Source organism: Vigna radiata, chromosome 5 (genome assembly GCF_000741045.1).
Source record: "Vigna radiata var. radiata cultivar VC1973A chromosome 5, Vradiata_ver6, whole genome shotgun sequence".
Lineage (NCBI taxonomy): Eukaryota > Viridiplantae > Streptophyta > Magnoliopsida > Fabales > Fabaceae > Vigna > Vigna radiata.
In genome coordinates, this window is record NC_028355.1 from 32,508,431 (window position 1) to 32,531,195 (window position 22,765).

Consider the following 22,765-nt stretch of genomic DNA (forward strand, 5'->3'; position numbering starts at 1 on the left):
TCAACAATTTATTTGCACAATCACCTCCTTTAATTACGTTTTTTCATCACAATCATAAAAACCTAAACACATTAATAGGATCTATTAAGCATTTATTAACCATAGGGATCTAGAGAAAATAATAATAATACAATGGATATGTATATTTACAGATTGACTTAACAATTTGAAATGTATCAAAATATCAATACATTATATATATATATATATATATATATATATATATATATATATATATATATATATATATGTTGCCAGAAATTAATATACATTAGTTTTGTTCCCTTTGAAATTTAAAATTTCCGAATCCTCCCTTGTGTTGCCCTTACATAAATCTTCATAAATGGTCACCATAGTTGCTAAAAAAAATTATATTTCTTGACTCATATCAGAAGAACTGGGAAGTTCGGAGGCTTTAACAAATGGCAAAGGATGTATGGTCTTTTTTTCCGTAAAAGGAAGCAACTTTCCAGAATATAAGCTCTTTATTATCCAGCTAAAAGGCTGCATGAGAAGTCAACAGAAAAATAAGAAAAACCCACACCTAACAGAAATATACATTAAGTACATAAAATAGAGACAAGTGAGAGGTTAATCATAAAAATCCAAGATTGAAATGTCAAGAATTTTCACATGACAAACCATGTATGTGTATACACCGAACGTACGAAGTGAGAAAAGTGTTTGTATGAGAGGGTGAGAAGAGGAAATCTAAACTACACTTGGATTATTAAAATTAAATTAAAGTGGTGCACTCTTTTAGTGGTTATGTGATTATTAAATCTAAAACCATAAAAGATCATTCAAGGATAAGATTAGAGCCGTGTCATTTAACTTTTATAAGAGGTCATGTGATCATTATATATATATAGTGAGATAGAAAATGGAAAAATTCTTGAGCGTGTTGATACACAACCAGCAACTTCATTTTAAATAAAATATGGAGCACCGTAAATAATCTTCAAATCTGAAATACGGAATTACTACTTACCATCGTTGGAATATTCCGCTCTTGGGCACAATGCTTCAGGTGACGAGATATTGTAGCTTTATCTTCAACTACAATAGCTTCAACCCAAGTCCCTTCCTCATCAATGATCCGTACTAACCCTTGAAGCGTTTTGAACACGTGTCCACCTCCATGCTGCAAAACAAACATACGAATCCACATTTTAGAAAATGTTGAGATATTGTATCAAAAGACCATTATTATAATCTGTATCAGTACTTACACACCTACATTGCATTGTTATACCTACATTGTTAAATTAAAGTAGATTTAGATAGCTTCATATTAGACATGTATGGCATTGATATTTGTTGGGAGTTTTAGACTCAGTTTTAGATATATTAGATATTTTATATATCTTATCTTTATCTTTTATCTTTACTTAGTTTGTTATTATTTTTTATTTGTATTCTGGACTTAGTCCATATTTTTTTATTATAAATAGAGTATCTTATATATATATATATATATATATATATATATATATATATATATATATATTTAACATAAGAAAAATTACTCTCATACATAACTTTTCATTATATTCAACATCATAGAGTTATGGATTAGAGTCTATCCTAACAAAATTTATGTTTGTTAGACATATCATTCCACCAACTATTGGGCCGCTATCAAGTCACTCATTAATGTCTAATCTCACGCACATATGTACCTTAGCGTGAGGAGAGTGTGTTGGAAGTCACATCGACTAAAAATAAGACCAATTTAGAATATATATATATATATATATATATATATATATATGTGTGTGTGTGTGTGTGTGTGTGTGTGGATGCAAACCTCAGTTTACAATCCCAACAAATTTGGAAGGTTGTTCCATATAAATCTCTTTATGAAACAATGAAAGAAGTCATGAATGAACGATAGAGAAAAATTTAAAAAATCCAAGATTCGCCTGACGAAGAAGATCAAAACAGTGTGATCACCGATCAAAACTGGAACTCTAACAATGTCACTGCCAACAATGGCCACTCTAACAATAGTGGTTGTAGTGAGCCGAAGTGATGAAAATTTTTCCAAAAAATCTTGAGCTCTAGATACTATGTTCAATATAATAAAAATTATATATAAGATTAATCTTCTTTTTGTTGAATATACACATAGGATATTGTATTTAACATGATATATCAACAAAAAGTTATATTCAACCCATAGAAGATATATTAATTACATTAGATTTCATTACATTCCTAAGTTATCCAATATGTATATGTAAATTAACAAAAGGCTACCGATTAGTTTTAGAAACAACCATTAAAACTAAAGTTGCAATCAACTAAATCAAAAAGAAAAACTACTTCTTTTCATAATAGAATAAAACATAAAAACAAATAAAAAGTGAAAATTTTACACAATAAAAATATAACATATCAAGGAACAACTTAAGATGAGTGAAGAAAAAGAAAAAGGTAAAAAGAAGGATCATACCTTGATGATGCATGCCAATTTGGTGCAGAAACTAGGCTTCCCATGAAGCAGAATTCGTACTCTTTCAAATATATGTCTCTGGTTTCTTGGATGAATTGCCGTCCCAATCCTGGACCACTTCATGTCATTTCGATTGGGAAGAATCATGTATCTAATAAAACAAAACCAGAATCATTAAACAATGGAGAAGGAATTGAAGACAGCACGTATATTTAAAATTGGAGACACTGTCAAATATTTCCCGATTAATAAACATTTTAAGCAAGAGATCTATTATTAAGAAAATCAAAACTTACATCACCTAAGTCATTGCAAAATAATACTAGATCTGTGGTTAAATGCCAAATCAAATATGATTGCAAATAAGTCAAATTACCAAAATCTGTAAGTTGAGTGTCTAAAATTGTATAAATCTTTCCACAACGATTGGCACATGCAGTATAAAAAGCTATCAGCAGAAACCAACAACAATAACAGTAATATTAGTTCACTAGGTGAGTTCACTATATAGATCAAATTATGGCATCACACTCAGTAAAAAACCAAATCATTAGATATTAAACTCGGTCAAAAACCAAATCCTTCTAGATGTTTTGGTTGAAAAGGAAACAGAAGAGGCATGTGTGTGAGGGCGTGCTCTTGAAGACACCAATGAGACAGCAGAGGTAAGGAGGAATATAGAGAGAATTCTGTTCAAGAGAAATAGTTTGGAATGTGAGACTAAAGAAACTTTCTTCGAGACAGATATTGTTATAAAACTCGGACGAATTACTGAACTGGTCACGATACACGGTTGATGGATTACAAGTAGAATCGCATAAACTCGCCTATGTTAAATACATAAACTCATGTCATAATTATATACTCATAATATATTAAAAAAGAGAGAAGAATATATTTTAAAGAGGGCATTTTATTTTAATGATAGAAATTTGATATTAAGAGAAATGGAAGATCAAAAGACTAAACTAAACTCATAAGTATAGAATTAGGTACAACTTGTAGGTACAGGAAAGTAGTTCCAACACAACTACTTTCTACCCGATTTTAATAGTTATTCTAAGAGCGTCAAACCTATAGTGCTGGCTTCAAATCTCAGGCCCTAACCCAGCATCTTCGGGCAGTGTGTTAGACTATCTAGACCAACCAGGACACTGGTTACTAATTCGATAACATCAGTATACTTCAATGACAACTTATCCCATAACAAGGTACATAAAATTTAAGCGAAGCACAAGTCAATTACCAGTGATTATGCAACTTACTTTTCAGGTTTCAAAATAGTTCCAGATGCAACACAATCAATAAGCCAGTCAACTTTTAGTATTGAGGCACCAACAGCACAACCATATAAAAATTTGGTGGTTTGCAGCTGAGACAAACGAACAAAGACTCCATCAAACAATGCAATCATTATATAACAAAAACATAATTAATGTTGTATAATTTGCCCATTAGTTATTTTAACAAGGAAAGAAATATTCTGAGTTTTGCATAAAATGCTTCTAGGTGCAGTCTTTCTTTGACACGAAATTAAGCTTTCGTTGATTAAGTTACTATGTTGCTCCACGTGCTCTATTTGCTAATGTTTGTGCAAAATTAAACTGCATAAGCCTTCTGGTCAAATGGTTTCTGAAACACAAGTATCTATAGCTATTGGCATGCATGGGAAGATTAAGAATGAGAATGAGCGGTGACAACCCAAAAACCATTATCCGTTTCAAGCAATTACCAGGCCTTGGTAACCTTAATAATAGAAAGCCTCTCATAATGGGTGTCTAGTGCGTAAATTATAGTTTTTTAACAAAAAGTACGAACCTAATTCTTAATGATAAGTCACAGATATAAAGATTAATCAATTCTTTATCATTAGATTGGCATCTTGTGTGTAACTTTAGTTGTTCGGGTACACTTTAATCATTGAAATGAATCCCTAGTGCCATAAAGCGGGAAAGAAGAGATTAACAAAAATGAAGAAAGAGAGCAATAGCATAATTAGCAGAAGTTTTAAGCATAGTATTATGATAAAAGACTAACGGTTATATTGATCATTGAACACAAACCTTTCTCATACATAGAACAATGGGAAAATGCGATAAAGTTGAATGTCGCCTGCCCCTGGAATTTTGAGAGGGAATATCATAAAGAACCACTCCACCAGAACTCCTTATAAGTGCTTCCATGTCCCTTTCCTTCTCACTAGATAATCCGGTTAGAAGGAACTCTATACCTTGAAATATACATTCATTCACTCTGTTTCTGCAATAATTTGTCAAAGAATGTTTCATACTTGGCACAGAATTGGTCAATGACTTTGAAACTCGTTGCCTTTTTGTTCTGACAGATGAACCTACATTTAGCAAAAAATAAGTAAAACAGTATATAAAAACTGAAAGATACATTCCAACTACAGAATATTGATATAATATAAAACCATTTGCATGTCTTAACAGCTGAGGTTTATGGGATAGTTGGTTCATGATATGGTATTAGAGTCTCTAAGACCAAGTGGTCCCCCCAAAATATCAGTACAATGAAGGTGGATTTGTGCATTATCAACAAGCTAGGCCCAAAGAACTCGTTGAGGGAACATGCTAACCATGAAATTTAAGTCATTCATACGTCTTTACCTAACAGATTAAGCTTTTGGGATAGTTAATTGGGCTCTTAGCAATTACACAAACTGAACAAAAGACTTACATCTTTTATGTGAGGATTCCAACTTTGATACTTTCCTTTTCGGATGAAGCCCTTCCACTTTTTCTGAGAAATGTACTTTCTTTCTGACTCTAACATGTTCACTGGGGAATTTCTTGCTCTCAAACTGCAGTTCATTAAGAGTATTGTTCTGTTCATTTTGAACGACAGTTTCTGGCACCACAAGTTCCGTCCTAATTTTCTCTGCACTGACATCATTTGCAACATTCATAGGGCCTAGCAAACACCGGCGTATCCTATGGTTTAGAATAAGAGGTGTATCTTGTGTTGGTTCTGCTGAAATGTCATTTTCATCTGCTGGTTTTAACTCATTACTACGCTTGTCATTCTTTATTTCAATAATTGAGTTATGATCAACCAAATGCTGATTATCTTCTTTATTTTTGTTTCCATCTGCGTGCTTTGAAGCAGATAGGCTCTCTGAAATCTTCGTGCCCAAAGATGCTGCACTACCCATACTCTCATCAATTGGAAGTGCTGTCAAATTATAGTTTGGTAAAATTGTGCTATAAGTCTTAAGAGAAGTGTGTTCAACCCTTGCTAATTTCCGAGTGACTTGTTCATCCATCCTTGCTTCAGTGATTGGAAGATCCTTATTATCTAGCACGGACGTAACTTTCTCATCACTACGGTCAAAATTAAAATTCTTTCCCAATATCCTTTGAAAATTATCCACCTCAAATTCAAAGACGGATGGGACAAAATCCTCACAATCTTTTCCTTTGTCAATATGAGTTTTGTAATTGCCATGCTCTAAGGAAAGGCTACACGGAACAAATGAACAGAGAGGATCAGTCAGTGATGGACTAAAACATTTTATCACATCTTGAGACTGCAATATGCTCTCATTAGGTTTGTTGTGTGAGTCTTCAGAAGGCACACTTAGTTGAGAACCAATGACACAGTTGGGATCATGTTTCAGCACACGAGAATTCTCATCAGGAACAATATCTACGGATTCTGTAAGAAAGCTTGTCTCTCTAACAAGAAAATTTGGAATACGTTCTGCATTCTTTCCTTTCAATGAAGATGAATCTAATTCCTTCCAAAAGGGAAACAGAGTAAAAATACATGAAAAATAAGATGCTTAAATCCATGAATGAATACAACCAAATACAATATAAATAATGAGAAAAGGAATGCAAATTTTTTTAAATGAACACAAACTGTAGGAATAGAGTACAGAAAGTAAAAAAGGAACAAAAAGGGCAGACACGTAGTAAAAGAAAGAAAATAATTTTGAGGAAATTTGCCTCCAATCATATCAGAAGTTCCCCTTCTACAGATAACAATTTAGAATTCCACACAACCACACAAGCAACTGATAGAAACAGTGGCTTATATGCCATCGACATGAATGAAAATCCAAATATGTAGAAAATCAGATGTTCTTAGATTCTTTTTGTTCCATCAGACAAGTGTTCATTAAATAACATTGATACAGAGTGATGGCAACAATAAAGCGCTGACACATTCTTGATGGAGAAATGCAACCAACAGCCATGAATAGATAGCCCATGGCTCTAACACATTTCTTGCATGACTAACAGAAATGGTAGGTGAAGGAAAAAGAAGAAACGCCACACCTTATATGTCCACCCCCCTAACCAGCGACTTCTAAACCTTTCTGGAGCTGGGTAAGTTGCCCAATTCTCTTTTTCTGAATCGTTTAACAAAAGAAAATAGATAAGCTTTAAACACTGGACAAAGAAAGCAGATGAAAATGATGAGTAAGATATTAAAACTCACTGAAATTTCCAGAAATCTCAACAAGTGACGAGTTGACACTGTTTGGTGGCTTGATAGAAGTCAAGTCAAGCATAGTCAACCCAACTGTCTGGAAAATGGAAATCAACGTAGCATCAATTACTTAATATCAAAATCATGTAATAGTGGAGACATAATGCTGCTCAGAAACAACTGAGATAAACAATACCAAAAGTGAGACTGCTAATTTGTTTTCTTATTCATTAAATCATTCTTTTCAATACAAACCACCCTGTATATCTTCACCCTATCCCTTAAGCCTTCAATATAATTGATATAGAGGCCTCTACAACCAGGCGGTCATTGGTTACCAATAACCAAGCATCCCCATTCTACCAAAATGATATATTTCAATTTAAGGTTGGTGGACCTACGCAAGCTTAAAGCCCAAAGAACACTTTCATGAGGGGGTATGTTAAAGATATAAAGTAAAAGCCAATAATCTACCGTCACGTAATAGCCTAACCTTTTGTGATAGTTGGTTCATGAGAAGCTAAATTTTGAATGCTGTGTCGATAGGTGGAATAAAAGCAAAAGGAAAAGATACTTTACCTGATCGGGGGCCAAAACATCGGTACTGTTCCCTATGCATTGATGAGAAATAGGAGGACTGTTATCAAAATGTTTGAGAGTATTTTCACCCAAACCAGGATCATCAAAATGCGTCTTCTTTTCACAACGTAAAGAATGATGAGGTGAGTCTGTATTTTGCTGCATCTCCTTCTCCACGTTAACTTCTAACTGCTTGTGTTTAGATTTATCATCAAAATTGTGAAGCTGAGAAGCGTGCATACCATCACTATTTTTATTAATGCATTCTCTACCTTCTTGAACATCAGACACACCTTTTGTTTCAAATATAGTTGAACTGCAGAGAGTATTCTCGACAGGAACACCAATAGGCAGCCCTATATCTTCATAGGCATCTTCCATGATGAAATCATTCAAATCAGAAAGAGAATCACTATAGTCAGATTCCTCATTTGAGGATTGGAAGCCGTCTTCCAATCCCTCAAGACGTGCCTGCTTCACACGAAGTGCAACTTCAAGTATAGCTTCTGTTTGCATTGTTTCTAAAACTGAGTCCAGCTTCACTAAATCATGTATGACCAATGCCTCAGATGCAGCAACAGAAAGTTCTATTGCACTACTTACATCAGCATCTTTAACGGAATCAATTGTAGCAACTAGAGATTTTGAAGCATCCTTTTCCATAGTTTCAGGGATGAAAGCAGCGGGCAAATCTGATTCACAGGTAAGACGATCCATTATCGAATGCATGTTTTCTCTAAAATCAAGAGAAGGTTGAATAGCTTGCAATGACAAAACAGTACTTGGTGCAACTAGATCTTGAGATTCATTCAAATCTTGGGTCGGGCAAAAGAGTGAACCAATGTCTGAAGAAAGACGAAGACTAAAGTGAAACACCTGCTTCAATGAATTATCAATACATCAAGGAGCTCTTAGTCTTAATAGATTTAACAGTTTAAGTAATTTCCCCAGTAGATAAGAATAAAATTAACAGACACGTTTCACATAAGTGTGCTAGTGTATATTGTGGAAAACAGTGACATCTAATCAACTGAGAGAATTGACTATAAGCAAAGGACTGATCTTCTAAAAGCATTTTTTTCTGTCACTTCCTTCAAACTTCAGAACCCATGCTTGCTATTACAATTTACAAGTGACAAATTCAAGCACAACAATGTCACTGAGTCCTTTTAGCCACAAGACGAAAAACATATAAAAACTAGCTAGCTGATATTGCTGTAGCATATAAGTAAACAAAACACAAAGCTGTTTGGGCAGATAAGAATTGAGGAGAATAAACAGATAAATATACTCTCACTCTTTAGGCAGATAAGGATTAAAATTATTAGTATCTTATTGATATCTATGTCTTTAGGAAGTTATGGATGCATGTAACTGTTGTGGTGTTATATATGTGCTGTTACAAAACATGTTAAGGGCGATTAACGTGTTGAGTTAGTTTGTTGGTTTGTAGTATTTAGAAGGAGGAAAGTCCTCGATAGAAGGAAGACATATGTAATAGATGTACCATTCTTTAAAATTTGATCGATCAAAAAGAAAAATAAACTCACATTTTCAGGAGATGAAGCAACACTAAGAGGTGAACTATCATCTCCAGATAAGAATAAATGACAACTTCTATATCGACCTTCTTCCCTTGACATTGCATTGAAATCTTCTCCAACATTACCAGTTTCTTCAGAAGGTCCCGGATCCTTGTTCATTCCAAAGAAGAGAATGCATCAACAAAAAAATTGACCAATTTAACACTCCCATAGACTTACAAAGTTGAAGAACAAACATAGACGCAGTGAGTGGAAATTGAATTAGATATAAAACAATATTTGTGACTTTAAACTTTTAAACAAAAAAAACAGCTTTGTACAGCTGACTATCCTCTATCCATGTAAAGACGGACTATTTACTAAGACATCACTAGAACTTAAACATACAAAACCAATCATCAATCACTCATATACTAGATGTTATAAACTTTTATTTTCTATGATTTGGTCTTCTACTGATTTAAATGAAACAACTGGTAGAGTGGTATAATGATGTATCTTGTGATATTCATTTGTGATATGTAGATATTGAACATCTCTGAAGAGTACTTGAATATAATAGCAACTGCGCTCACACAAAAAGAAAAAAAAAAAGAGCATAATTTCAGAAAGAGAAATTCTAACCTTTGCTTCTTTGTATGAATGGGCTTGAGATTCCTTAACAAATTCAATAGACCCATTAGTTCCAAGACTCTGCAGCCAGCATGGAAGCCAAGCTACTTCCTGCAATATGCATATGCAACATAAAATTACAAATCGAAGATATATATATATATATATATATATATATATATATATATATATATATATATGCATAAGATAATAATCACAGAACCTGTCTTATATGCAACACTGTAAACAAAGACCAAATCAGTTATTAGGACGAACACAGATAAATACATAAACACGCAGATACACACACAACAATTATAATTTATAATAGCGGAGATAAGTTTTCCAGCAAATGTGGCTAATGCAGCGACGATTGCAAGCTTGATGTGAATGAAAAGGCCTCCCAATCCGCGCAATTACTACAGTGAGCAGCGATTGAAAACTATAACAATAATTTCAAAATATCCATACTTCACTTACAAACAAGTATAAATTTCCCAAAAATCAAAAACCCAACATTTGAAGAAATTTGGAATTAATAACATAAATCAGAGTATCATCATCAAGTAAAAACAAGATCGCTAATATTACAACAACAGAAAATAAATAAATCCCCATGAAAAAGAAACACCCACCCAAAATCGAACAAACAAATTCTCAGCCTAGCTCCCATATAAGTCCGCTTTAGATTTTCACAGCCATTATTGAGGCATCGAATTTTTTTTTTCTCGTGTATCATACAAATGAAAATAAAAACAAATAAATAAAAAGACAAAAAAGATCGAAAGAAAAGAAGCGCAACAAACCTCGGAGAAGTGAGGAGGACGAAAAGCTAGGGTTGCCATGGAAGAGGTTTCTCCCATGTTTCGGTGACAAAGCAAGAGCGAACTCAACACGTTTTGGCGCCAAAGGATAGAACTCGCGGGTTAACTTTGCGTCGATGAGAATGGCAAAACAGTCATAGTCACAATTTAAATTGAGGAAATAAATTTCTGCTTTTTTAACATTTATTTGGTTTAAATATGATCATCTGTTTAATTAAAAAAACATGAACTTCTGTCCTTTTTAAATAAAAATGTTTTCGAATTTGTAATTCATAATTCTTTTAGACAATTTTTCCATAAAGAGGAAAATATATAATGAAATTTTCTTCAATAAGTTGAAATGCAAGTTAATTTCAACAATTTCTTTCATATAATTTTTCTACATTTTTTATATTCAATGTATTAAAAAATTCTTTTAACAGGTTCTTAATAGATTGTTTGTGTGAAGTGATTAATTGTTAAGGATTTACACATAAGATCCAGTGTAGTATTAATATAGAACAAAAGTTTAAATATAATTTTATTCTCGGAGTATTTATTTTGGTTTAATTAATGGGATGGATCTTACTAAGTATCAAGTTGATATTAACTTAATTTTTTGTTTTCGTTTTAATTGTGTTTCAATTATAAAAAAAAGTTTCTTGGGTCATCTTAAAACAAAATTAATAGTGTTGTTTTTAATAATATATCACATTGTTTGTTTTTTAACTTTTTATTAATTTTTTAATGTTATTAACTTATTATAAAAAATAAAATTGTTGTGTATATGTCAGATTTATGTTATGATACATGGAACTATAAATTCTCTGTGACATGTGGTCTGTATGAGAGATAATGGTATTTGTCAATGGTTAAGTGTCATTCTCTTTATTTCAATTTAATTTCTAGGATTTTTTATTCCATTTGGTCCTTTTTTTTTTCAAAATGAAATAATAGTATCTCTTTCTCATCAAATTTATTAGTTGTATAAATATTATAGTAATAATTTTATTTAAAATAACTTTTTAACCTATTAAATTATTGTATATTATTAACTTATATTTTGTTAATCCTTGTTTTCTCATAACATTAAAACTAATTAAGTATAAATGTTCTAAATATCTAAAACTAATATATTATTAAACCATGTATTTTATAAGAATAAATTAATTAATAACATTAAACAAATAATAAATTTGATTATCTTTTAATTGACACCAAATTTATTATTTTTTTAAATGTTATATTAATATTCATATTAAAATTTATTAATGATTAACAAAATATGAGTTAATAGTATATGATAAAAATATATATACAAAACATCTTAAAAATTAATTTTAATAAATATAAATATCACCATAATACAAATAATAAATTTGGTTTGTGAGGGAAAATATTTTACCTTTTGAAAAACATTATATGACTAAATTGAATCAATGAGACATAATAAAGACTAAATTGAAATTAAGACAATGATGCTTGACACTGACACTAACATGTGACATTGTTATGGTACTATTTGACATTGACATTATCATGTGTCACACAAGGGACCTGACATGTAAACAACAAAAAATTTTACAAAAAATAATTAAAAATTAAAAAAAAAACATATTGATATGTGACATGTCTTTAATGTCGTTAATATTTAAAAAAATAACCTAATTGAGACATTTTTTTCAAAAGTTGGAACACAATTGAAAGAAAAAATCAAGTGAATACCAACTTGAAACTTTTCCACCAAAGTAGGGGACCATCTGAATAATTAAGACATTTTATTTTGTTAGGCTTTAGTTCTTTTCGACTTAATCCGCCTGGTATATATCATAGAATTGTTGATTTTGGCTTTAGTAACAATTGTTGGATCAAGCTTACCATAAGGTCAAAAGTTATAGTAGATAATTGTGTTGCAACTTGGTTTACTCAATAGTGTAGCAGTTCACGTATTACGATTCAATTATAACTCAATCCACTTAGTCTTTGTCACGGAACAATTAATGGATCTTTCGAGGGAGGATCAGTAGGGAGAAGCAACAATAATGAAACATGAGTCTAACACACGTACAAGGGATTAACAACATCTCTAACCCAAAACCTTAAGGCAATGAGTTTATGGATCTTCCATGTGTTAGCTCCTTTTAGGTTACTAACCCACTTTTAAGACTATAGATGAACATCTAAATCTATGCAACATACGAGTATCCAATAGATAGTAATAAATTGAAAACTTACAAAATATTAGTATTCAAGGCTTCGATGTACAAGTAAATCTCATAATAAATGATAGAGTTAAATTCATTACATCCATAGTCATGTTTCTACGAGTTTATGCAAGAATCCTTTCTCAATTTCCCACTACCTAGTGTCTTAATCTACATGATTTAGATCATCAATAAAGCGATGGGATCTTTATTAATCACAGGTGTTTGAATATATATATCACAAATTAATTAATATATCATCTTAGATACGTAAATCCAACTAAAGTCATATAATATAATGCAAATATAAGTTAAACATTGCAATATTAGCTCAAAAACATCACATTCTTACATTGGTCAAATGAACATAAAAATGAATTTGACTTATAATATTACCCTTTAGAGAGCTCGTAGGACCTTCATCTGTCAAACTCTAATGTATTGCTGAGTGATAAGTCACATCATTTGAACATCTTGTCAACACTTCAACAATATACCTCTTGAAGAGAGAAAATCAATTCATTCCCTTTCTCACTTGAACCAAAGATTAGTTTATAGAACAAAAAAGGTATCAATTGATTATGACAAATATCGATCAAACAATATAGCTCTTAAGACTTTGACCAAAACTCTTAAAGGTGAACATCTAAACCTCGCTTAGAACGACAACTTTTCTATTGTGACAATTGTCTTTAGAGGGAGTATTGAGTAGAGTCGTAGACTCCTTTTAGTGAAAAAGAAAATACTATATCATCTAAAAAACAAGTCAGACAAAATAAAAAAATAATTTTAAATAGTTTCATCTAATTTTACGTGTTACGTTCAATTATTTGTTAAAATAAATTTTTAAAGTTTCTATTGATAAATCAATAATAACAAACACATGCATTATTCCTAGTTATCATAAGTATATAAACCACACATGGTTATTCTATCATAACCTTAATTAAGAATTCAAAACAAGTAAACAAATAACTCTCACAGATAAAGGGAATTTATGTTCATAAGATTAATTCATGATTAGGGTAATACAAAGGTTTATAACTTTTCCACTTAAAACACTTAATAGTTAATGAATATTAAAAAAATTTATAACCCTATGTTATTCTCTTGCAACTTGAAATAGTTATACATGTTGTTTATAAATGATTATTGATGCCTTGCTCCATTTTGAAACCATTGCATTAAATCCTTTATCATTTACGTAGATTTTGTATTGCATTTCTTGTGTTATCGATGATTTAGTGGAAAGTCTCAATTCTCTTTGCTTCACGCATTCCTGAACATAGAGATAATTGATAATTTCACAAGTTTCTTTTATTTTCTTTTCAAAATTCTAATATGAATATTGTAGAATCTAACTTTTTATGTAAATTGTTTTTCGTTTAATGATTTAAAGCTCATATGCACACATAAATTCACCAAATTAAGCTTTATTTTAACTTTAGAAAATATTTATGATTACAACTATGGTGTATGTCTCATATAAACATTGCATGCATGAATTGTTTTAATGTCTAACATTTGTTCATGCTAAAGTCTAGAGATAGCATTCATACATAAAAACTTTTGCAGAAAGTTCATATTGTGAAATCTTATTACAATAGAAAACTTTTGACATCTCTAGTTAAGGACAATGCAACTGGAAAAAACATGGAACAAGATCACTTAAATAAGTTTCAGCTCAGACTAAAAAGAAAAGAAAGAACAATGATTTAAATGTAAGACAATCAATTTATGATCTTGATTTGCATGATTCTTCAAGAAAAACTCACAAAAAATCATTTTCAATCACACTATTTTGAAAAAAATTCATTACTGTTAAACTTTGCAGTAATTGTATTTAAAAGGAGTAAAACACAAAACTTTTCAAGCATATAAATTTTAACCAATTAAAAATTGTTTTAAAATTAAAACATAACTTTACGATCTTCCACAAATATTTTAGTTAATTAAAATAAGATTTTAATGGATTAAAGTTACATAAAAGTTGTTCTTTTAATGATGGAACTAATTAATAATTTAGATTTTTGATTCATTTGGTTTTTATTAATAAAAACTTTTTAATTAATTGTTTAACAAGAACATTTTTTCTGAGCTGGAACTGTTTCCACCAGATATTTTCCCAACAACTCAATAGAAGTACTTTTTATGTGTCCACACATGGCATATCTCAATCAAATTGTCTACCTTCAAGGCTTAAGCTCAACCACGAAACACCAATCCTCAACACACAAAATTCTCTGAAGGGTTTACCCACTAAACCATAACTCCAAGATCCTCTTCAAAATCCTAAATTTCTAAGAACCCTTTTGTTGTTTTTGTTTTTCTCTTGAGACCATTTTGGTTTGAACTTCAATTTCAGACCCCAACAATGGCTTGTGCATTTCATGCAACTTTAGCAGCAAACAGTTGTGCCTTTTCTTCCAGGAGATTCTCCTTGAAGCACCCAAAAACCAGTAAGAGAAGGTTTGATTTGTTCACTGTTAGAGCTGACTCTGATGACTCTGACTGCAATGACGAAGAATGTGCCCCCGAAAAGGAAGTGAGTTCTTTAGTTTTCTTAATCTGTTTCGAGTTTCTTAGGTGTTTTGTTCCATTGGTTTTGTTTCTTGTGCCCTTTTGGTAACTGAGGAAAAACATGATAGTGAAAATTTTGGAAATGGAATAATGAGAAATAAGTTCTTTTAGTTTTATAATTACATTTACATGTTGTCTTTGAACATTGTTGTTTTCCATAAAGATCCTTTGGAAGAAGTTGGTAGAAGAAGAATTTGACTTGTGCTCATTTGTTTTGATCAATTTAAGGTTCATAACTGTTAGGAATTCCAGTTGACTAAGAATTCCCACATTGGATAGATAAGAATGATGAGCTGATAGAAGCTAAAACACCACAAACTCATCGTTGAATCTCTTATATATGGGTTTGTTTACTTTTATTGGTGTCAAATGTCCTTATGTCTACTAATCTAACAATTAAAGAGGTTAATGTTGAATGGAAAAAGGAAGCTCGGTGTGTGTAATATGATAAAATCTCTTAGGAATTCAAGATGAGGTGGAAGTTTCTTGTTGGGTAAAAATGAGCAAGATGAATAACATAAAAGATCTAAAAACCCATTGCCTTAAGGTTTTGGGTTAAAATTGGTTTCATGGTTTCTTATATGGTTTCTTAGGAAAAGGATTATTATCATTAGATCTATGCAAGGAACACCCCACTTACATTGAGCAGGAAGTTAAGTTAGATTCAAAGTTTTTTATATGCATATTTTTGTTTTGAGCAATTTGTGATTGACATTTCTTATATAGCTTATACAACCTGGATGTTGTGTTCTTATCCTTTTTGATGTTAAAACATAGTTCCAACAGTTTGTTCTCTAGTTAGCACAATTTTGTTTTTTGTGCTCAATGCAAATTCTTTGAAAAAAAGGAGCCATTTTATAAAAGCTGTCTCAAAAACCACTGTTTCTGGGTAATTAGCAGAATTGAAAGACATTATGTATGCAATAATACTGAGGATAATTTAGAAAATCCACTTTATGTCAGTGTGGTAGTGAAATTTGCGCCATTGTTTCACCTAATCTTTAGTGTGTTTCCAATATTATACCATATTATCTTCGGCTAGGCTTTGTAATTGAAGTATCCTGCACATATTCATGCACTAACAAAAGATGAGTGCTGTATCATTATCTTCCATGTGTGTTTAGCTTCTGCATTCATCACAGACAAAGGAAGCTAATCAATTCTCTGTTGGTGGTGATTCAGGTTGGAAAGGTCAGTGTGGAATGGCTAGCTGGAGAGAAGACAAAGGTAGTCGGTACTTTCCCACCACGTCGTAAGCCGGGTTGGACCGGGTATGTTGAGAAGGACACTGCTGGGCAGACAAACATTTACTCAGTTGAGGTTAGTATTGATCTTTTTTTACTTATTCTTTGATTTGTTGAAGTTTAATGTTCGTTTTGTAAGCATGAAAATGAGTAGCAAACATTGGTAACACGATAGCTGATAAGGGACTATTATTTGGGCAATCATGCATACATTGCTAGTCTTATACATGAATTCTGAGGCTAGTCATTGGTATTACTAGCTTGTGTCAAATTGAAGCATTCATGTTTTTAGAATTTGAGTTAAGTCAAACTCAACCTCAAAAGCTAACTTGTAAAGTAAGAACTGTCTTCAGTTATACATACATCAAACAGATATGGTAGAATACCCTTCAAGATATTAGAAGACATAATGGTCCAAAGTGAGTAGGCCAAGATCTACTTGGCCAACTGAAAGGCTTTACCAATACTTAAATACTTATAAACCTAATTATTCTCATGAGAATGGTTTAGGTTTAGAATGATTTGAATGAATGGGAAGCCTTTGAGAGGACCAACTCAATGTCGGCTGGCTTGCTTTGAACTGTAATGTTTTCTACTATCTTGATTTGTAAGGGATTTGGCCATACTTTTCTTGTACAGAACTATTTAAACCACATTAGTAATTCATGTGAGATCTGTAACACATGTCAGCATAAGCTTGCTTGTTTTGAACTTGAAAACAAAGAGAAACATGATGATTCAATTTGTCTAACACCTTGTGATCTTTTCAGCCAGCAGTTTATGTGGCAGAAAGTGCTATAAGTTCAGGAAGTGCTGGCTCTTCTTCTGATGGAGCTGAGAACACTGCAGCAATTGTTGCAGGCCTTGCCCTGATCTCAGTTGCTGCAGCATCCTCAATACTCTTACAAGTTGGTAAGAATGCTCCTCCTCAGATCCAGCCAACTGAATACACAGGGCCATCACTTACTTACTACATCAACAAGTTCAAGCCACCGGAGATTACTGAAGTGTCCGTCCGGAGCGAGGCAGAACCATCGGCGGCCGTTCAACCAGACTCGGCCACGGCCACCGATCTTTCCCAGGTTCAGGTCGAAGCTCAAATCCAGCCAGAGACCTCAGATGTGAACATTCAATCATAGGTGTATCAAATGGTTGCCATTTTGCTACAAAAGACACATCAAAGAATTTATTTTTGTGTCAATAGTATGAGCCAATGTATACATATATAACTCTAAAGATCAACGGATGCAAATGTTTCTGTTAAACATCATTCTTGGTATCCTAGTGTTTCTTGCTTATCCTTTGCTGTGTGTCACCATGTTTATCAGAAAAACGTATGAACAATGAAATAGTATAATGTAAATATGACCTTTCATATTGGTATTATTTTTTCGAAAGTTATCCATTTTAATAAAATTTAAAAAAATACAACAATTTGATAATTTTTCCTTATATTACCTTATTAAATTTACATTTATTACATCAATGTTTTGGTTTATAGGTAAGTGCTTGCATTCAAGCTATATTCTGTTTTATTAGATCTGTATATTAGTATAATATAAAGGAATACTACTTTCTAGAAAATTTAAGTGATCAAATTCATAAGGTCCTATTGACACAAAAATATCAGTCGCTACACTGATTACTAAAATCTTTAAATTTTAATAAGTGAAGAAAAATGTAATTTTAAAACTGATTTTGGTTGCTAAGTGGAATTTTTTATACTTCTTTTTGTATAAAATGTGTTATTTAGTTTAAAATTTTCTTTTTGTAATGCTTGTCATTGAAGTTAAACATAAATTATTTGTAAGGACTGAAAAACATGTTTATAATGATTAAAATAAAATAATAAGTTAGAATATTGAAATTTGATGTCAAGTAAAAAAATTGGAAGACAAACAAAAATTATAATTTTATTTTAGAGATTAAAAACAGGTTTAAACCCACTTTTTTTTTTATTAGAATAGAAAGAAAAAAAAACTTTTAAATTATGAAAAATAAGATAGGTGAAACCAGTAATAAAAATTGTATATAAAACATAGTTATAAAAAGAAAATTTGTTATTAACGTTGTGAATTATAGATTAATAATTAATGTATAAAATAAAGTTTTATAATAAGAAAATATATTTTGCATTAGAACACGCTTGCCTCTTTCTTCGAACCCTTCCCCAGATCCTAAGTGCTGCATCTCATCGGATTCCCGTTTCTCGTCGGACCACCGTCGACTCCACCGCGATCTTGCTTTTCGCCGGACCTCCGTCGACTCCACCGCAGGTTTAGTTTGGTTTGTATTATTTTTCCGTTTCGCTCAACTCCCATAACAGAAATATATTGCACTTTGGAAATCACTACTCGTTTGCATTCCAGAATAATGCTAAGACTGCCTTTGGATGAAAAACTGAAAAGTATGATTATGAATTTTAATATATAATTATATAATTATGAATTTGGATGAACAAATGAAAATTATTACTTGAAGATACTTTTGAATTGTCCCAATTTTAACTAAATGTAAACTCTGTATTATTAGATTTCTCATTGTTAGTTTATCGCCAATATACAAATGCAAAAGAAAAGAAAAATTTGAATGTGAATTGGAGGAGTAATTGTATAAGTTTCTTTGTTCATATTCCTTAAATGTCAGTCTGTGAGATATGAAGAATCGAACACTGACCCTTCTATTATCACTTTGTTCCTCTTTGCTGCTAACAATTCCGTTGGCCATGTTCCAAATGTTCTGCTCAGTTGTCAAATCAATTAGGGTCATGTTTTTCTGGTTAATTCTGATTATTAAAGCAAATTGCAAGAGTAACAAGAGCTTTTCTCAAGTAAATTGCATATTTTATCTTGGCCTGGATCTGATTTCATGGTGGTCTAAGAACCAGACCTTGGTTGCTCACTCTTGCAGTAGCCAAATATAGTGGCACTTTACGGACATGTCATCGCTTGACGAATGTCCGCAAACGGGTAAAAGACCGAACCAGAAATATATTTTTTTATCAAGAACCGAAACTAGAATTTATTTTTTTTTTATCGAGGGCTATGTGCAAAGTTTGCAAATTTATGAGGACCAAAAAGTTATTTAAGCCTTAAATTAATCTATACATAAAGGTTTTGTTTTTTGTCTTTTCAATTTCAACCCTTTCTCGCCATCTAAGTTTGTGGTTTGAGTCTCTGGATCAACTTCGATGTCTTCATTAATTCAGTGAATTTGGACTATTATTGAGTTTTTCTCTGGAAATCAAACTAACAATACACAGGGCTTTTCATTTTTAATTTTTTACTTGGTGCATGCCTTATTCCAACGGGTTATTCTCAGACCTGTTCTGCATTATTGGCACGGGGTTATTCTTCTGTCAGCAATAAAATTTTAGTTGCTACCATCAGTTGCTGTGCTAACATGCACTGTTTATTGCTACCAACCAAAATCACGACGACGTGTGATGTGGTACAAAGAGCAATGATGGACCAAAGGATTGAAGCATAAATTAGAAAGGGTAGGAAGATAAAAAAAAAAGCTAGAGACGAGGGAAAACAGTCGCAGTTAGTTAGCTAGGGTGGGAAAGGGATCTGTGTGTAAGACTCGCTATAGGGATGTAAGGATTGTACGTGAGTTTAGTGGTTTTGCATTTAGTTATTTTCCTTTGGCTGTAAACTGGGGTAGGGGTGGTAGCAAGGATTAAACTTTTTGCCACTTGGCTGTAGAGACTTTGATATATCTCAAGAATCAACAACTATTAGTTAGTGTTTGCTTCAAATTTCAAAAAACCGTTGTAAAAAGCCATTGTTCGTGTTAGTTTGTGTTTGGTTTTATCTGGTTGTTCTCTTTTCCTGCATGGAATGACTTGCAGTCATTCTAAATGGCTTAGTGATAACATTCTCTCTTATGTTTTCTAGAGTATTATTCATAGAATTTCAAATGGTGTACCATTGCCTTTTAGTTCTCCATAAATTTAAGGTTCCTCATTAGAATGAATTAAATCGAATTTGTTATTGCATTTTAATATTTTGGTTGATGATGATAGCGCAGCGTATGTGTGGGATAATAATGATTTCCTAAATTTCCGGATGATGATTTTGTTAGTGTGTAAATTGTTTCAGCTATAAGTCTTGGAGAGCATGGACACTCAGAAAAGCCAACCAGAAAACCAGTCCTCTTCCACAGCAACTCCTCCGGTTGTAACTTCATGTCGAAAGAAGAAGAATGAAGAAGCTGCTTTCTTGGAAGATTTGAAGGAACATATTGACGAGTTTTTAAGTGCTTCTGTGGATGAACACAAAAGTTGCTTTAAGAAAACAATTCAAAAGGTTGGTACCTGAAATTTATTGATAAAAATCTTTCCAACCTTTCTCATTTGCTGATAAAGAGTGGTTTTTGATCAATTTCAGATGTTTGGTTTGTCAAAGGCTGTTACAGAAGGACACTCCAATGCTTCCAAAGAAGTAGAAAGTTCTCTACCTCTTAGGACAACTGTACAGGACTAGATTTCTTGTTTATGAAACACTAGGTTTTAACCGAAGCATGTCGTTATAATACCACTCGTATAAATAGTTGTTTGTGAAACAATTTTGTTTGTGACAACTCCATTCATGACTTGTTTTTATGAGTACTGTTTAACCAAAGGAGTATTCACAGTACATTTTTTTCTAACACATCCTAATATTGACTACTTGTAAAATTTCATAATTATGAAAATAGGAAAGACATTTGTTAAATAAAAAATGAAACCAACGAAAAAGTTGGGATTTCTAATAATTTGTAGCTGACTTGAAAATATTTTGCACCAAAACTTGCAGCATTTGTTTTTAAGTCAACGTAACTGTCCAAGAGTTATAAAAAAATTATGAGTTATAAAAAAAAAAAAAAACCCATAAACCTAAGCTCAAGAGAGAAAAACACATTATTTGTGGCTAAATTACATTTTGATTCTCTTAACTAATGTAGCTTCTTACTTCACTTATAATTATCTATTGTTTTTATAGTAGCAATTTCAATGATAAAATATAACAGTTTAGACAATATTAAGGTCTTGTTAATTTGAGTGGATTTGAGAGAGAGTAATTAAGAAGATTTGATGATAAAATTTTTTGTTGTTTATTTGAACAGATTTGGAGGTAAGTGAAAGTGAATTTAAAAGTAAGTTTTTTTTATTCTGTCATATAAATTAAATTCTACATTAATTCTCACAAATTTTACTTTTAAAATTACTATCTCCCAAATCAACTCAAGTAAACAAGATCTAAAGATTCACTACTATTTCATCAAGAACAGGGCACGTGTCTGAAACATGGTTTGTTCATGAAACTCACTTTCTGGAATTTCAATGGATTTGACCATTTTATTCCTTTATTTTATAACTCTTCAAATTTATTTCTAATTTTCAAAATATTTTTCACTATTTGTTGCCATCAACATATGTTGTAATTGTTTTTGATATATTATTAGTATTTTAATCATACAATAGATATTCTGAAATAACAATACCTATTTATCTTTTAAATGGGGTGCAGAATAATCAATTTTGAAGGGAATAACATGAAGAGAGAAAAAAAATCCCTTCTGGTGTGTTTGTCACGGTCCATTCATTCTGTCCTACTTATTTTGTTTTGTAGCTAATTGTGTTAGTAACACTTTTATTTTAATATTTTATTATTATAGAAATTATAAATTCTTGTTTATGAGATTTTTCAATATTAAAATGAAATCCATAAAAAAATGCATATTATTTCCAAAATTTAAAAGATTTTACTTTCAATTACAATATATTTTTCAATTTCATTATTTTTTTACTCGTTAAATCATTAAGCATTATTTATAATTTATATCATGTATCATTTTTAATACCAATAAAATAATAAAAAATAATAACATAAAATGTTGAAATGAAATTAAAAATATCATAATAATAAAATAAAATTTATTTAAATAATGTTATAGAAAATATTTTAACATTTTGTAGGCATTTGTTGTTTCTACTTGTGGCTAAAGATTAATCTGTGGAGAAAAGAAAAAGTAATTACCTTAAAAGCATAAAATTTTGTGGGCAATGATAATAAGTGGTACGGAAAGATGTCGCATGGCCCTCACAAGAGACAAAAAGATGATAAAACTTTTTTCTTTTTTTTTTTAAACAAACAAAAATCAATAAATATTTGTTGCATCAATTTGTGAAAACACAATTAATTTAAAACACACACACTTCTCTGTTTGTAATATCATTTTTAGAAATTTTGTTATCATTTATTATAAGATTCCTAATTGAAAAATGTATTTATTATTA

At 31.4% G+C, this 22,765-nt stretch overlaps 3 protein-coding genes across 9 annotated transcripts; 2 read left to right on the top strand and 1 right to left on the bottom strand.

Annotated features, from left to right (window-relative positions):
• Positions 1-257: 257 nt before the first annotated feature.
• Positions 258-10,587, bottom strand: LOC106761194. Of its 6 annotated transcripts, XM_022781469.1 has the most exons (13): positions 10,458-10,587; positions 9,664-9,762; positions 9,046-9,189; positions 8,278-8,374; positions 7,496-8,187; positions 6,926-7,013; positions 6,763-6,836; positions 5,159-6,218; positions 4,522-4,808; positions 3,724-3,830; positions 2,459-2,609; positions 992-1,144; positions 258-504 (listed from the first exon to the last, which is right to left on the bottom strand). In XM_022781469.1, the coding sequence occupies exons 1-13, from the start codon at positions 10,512-10,514 to the stop codon at positions 370-372; spliced, it is 3,144 nt and encodes a 1,047-aa protein (XP_022637190.1). In that variant the 5' UTR covers positions 10,515-10,587; the 3' UTR covers positions 258-369. The 6 variants fall into 6 exon arrangements, with proteins under 6 accessions (XP_022637190.1, XP_014500204.1, XP_022637189.1 ...); XM_014644718.2 differs by having other exon boundaries at positions 7,496-8,371; XM_022781468.1 differs by having other exon boundaries at positions 7,496-8,374.
• A 4,236-nt stretch (positions 10,588-14,823) lies between these two features.
• LOC106759887 lies at positions 14,824-17,783 on the top strand. Its single transcript, XM_014643267.2, has 3 exons — positions 14,824-15,203; positions 16,421-16,558; positions 17,253-17,783. Exons 1-3 carry the CDS (start codon positions 15,033-15,035, stop codon positions 17,619-17,621), a joined length of 678 nt encoding a protein of 225 aa, XP_014498753.1. The 5' UTR covers positions 14,824-15,032; the 3' UTR covers positions 17,622-17,783.
• Positions 17,784-18,615: 832 nt separating this feature from the next.
• LOC106761454 lies at positions 18,616-21,051 on the top strand. 2 transcript variants are annotated; one of them, XM_014645007.2, is made up of 3 exons: positions 18,616-18,768; positions 20,586-20,792; positions 20,874-21,051. In XM_014645007.2, exons 2-3 carry the CDS (start codon positions 20,604-20,606, stop codon positions 20,967-20,969), a joined length of 285 nt encoding a protein of 94 aa, XP_014500493.1. In that variant the 5' UTR covers positions 18,616-18,768; positions 20,586-20,603; the 3' UTR covers positions 20,970-21,051. The 2 variants fall into 2 exon arrangements, with proteins under 2 accessions (XP_014500493.1, XP_014500492.1); XM_014645006.2 differs by having other exon boundaries at positions 18,616-18,758.
• Positions 21,052-22,765: the final 1,714 nt, after the last annotated feature.

What these genes read in the sequence shown, in the direction of transcription:
- LOC106761194 (XM_022781468.1), bottom strand. Translation starts at nt 10,514, where the DNA reads ATGGGAGAAACCTCTTCCATGGCAACCCTAGCTTTTCGTCCTCCTCAC. An exon ending in TTGCTTCATCTCCTGAAAAT is followed by an intron (nt 8,375 to 9,045) that starts GTGAGTTTATTT and finishes AATTCATTGAAG; the next exon opens with CAGGTGTTTCACTTTAGTCT. An exon ending in AGCGGAATATTCCAACGATG is followed by an intron (nt 505 to 991) that starts GTAAGTAGTAAT and finishes CTTCTCATGCAG; the next exon opens with CCTTTTAGCTGGATAATAAA.
- LOC106759887 (XM_014643267.2), top strand. Translation starts at nt 15,033, where the DNA reads ATGGCTTGTGCATTTCATGCAACTTTAGCAGCAAACAGTTGTGCCTTT. An exon ending in AATGTGCCCCCGAAAAGGAA is followed by an intron (nt 15,204 to 16,420) that starts GTGAGTTCTTTA and finishes GTGGTGATTCAG; the next exon opens with GTTGGAAAGGTCAGTGTGGA. An exon ending in CAAACATTTACTCAGTTGAG is followed by an intron (nt 16,559 to 17,252) that starts GTTAGTATTGAT and finishes TGATCTTTTCAG; the next exon opens with CCAGCAGTTTATGTGGCAGA.
- LOC106761454 (XM_014645007.2), top strand. Translation starts at nt 20,604, where the DNA reads ATGGACACTCAGAAAAGCCAACCAGAAAACCAGTCCTCTTCCACAGCA. An exon ending in TTAAGAAAACAATTCAAAAG is followed by an intron (nt 20,793 to 20,873) that starts GTTGGTACCTGA and finishes GATCAATTTCAG; the next exon opens with ATGTTTGGTTTGTCAAAGGC.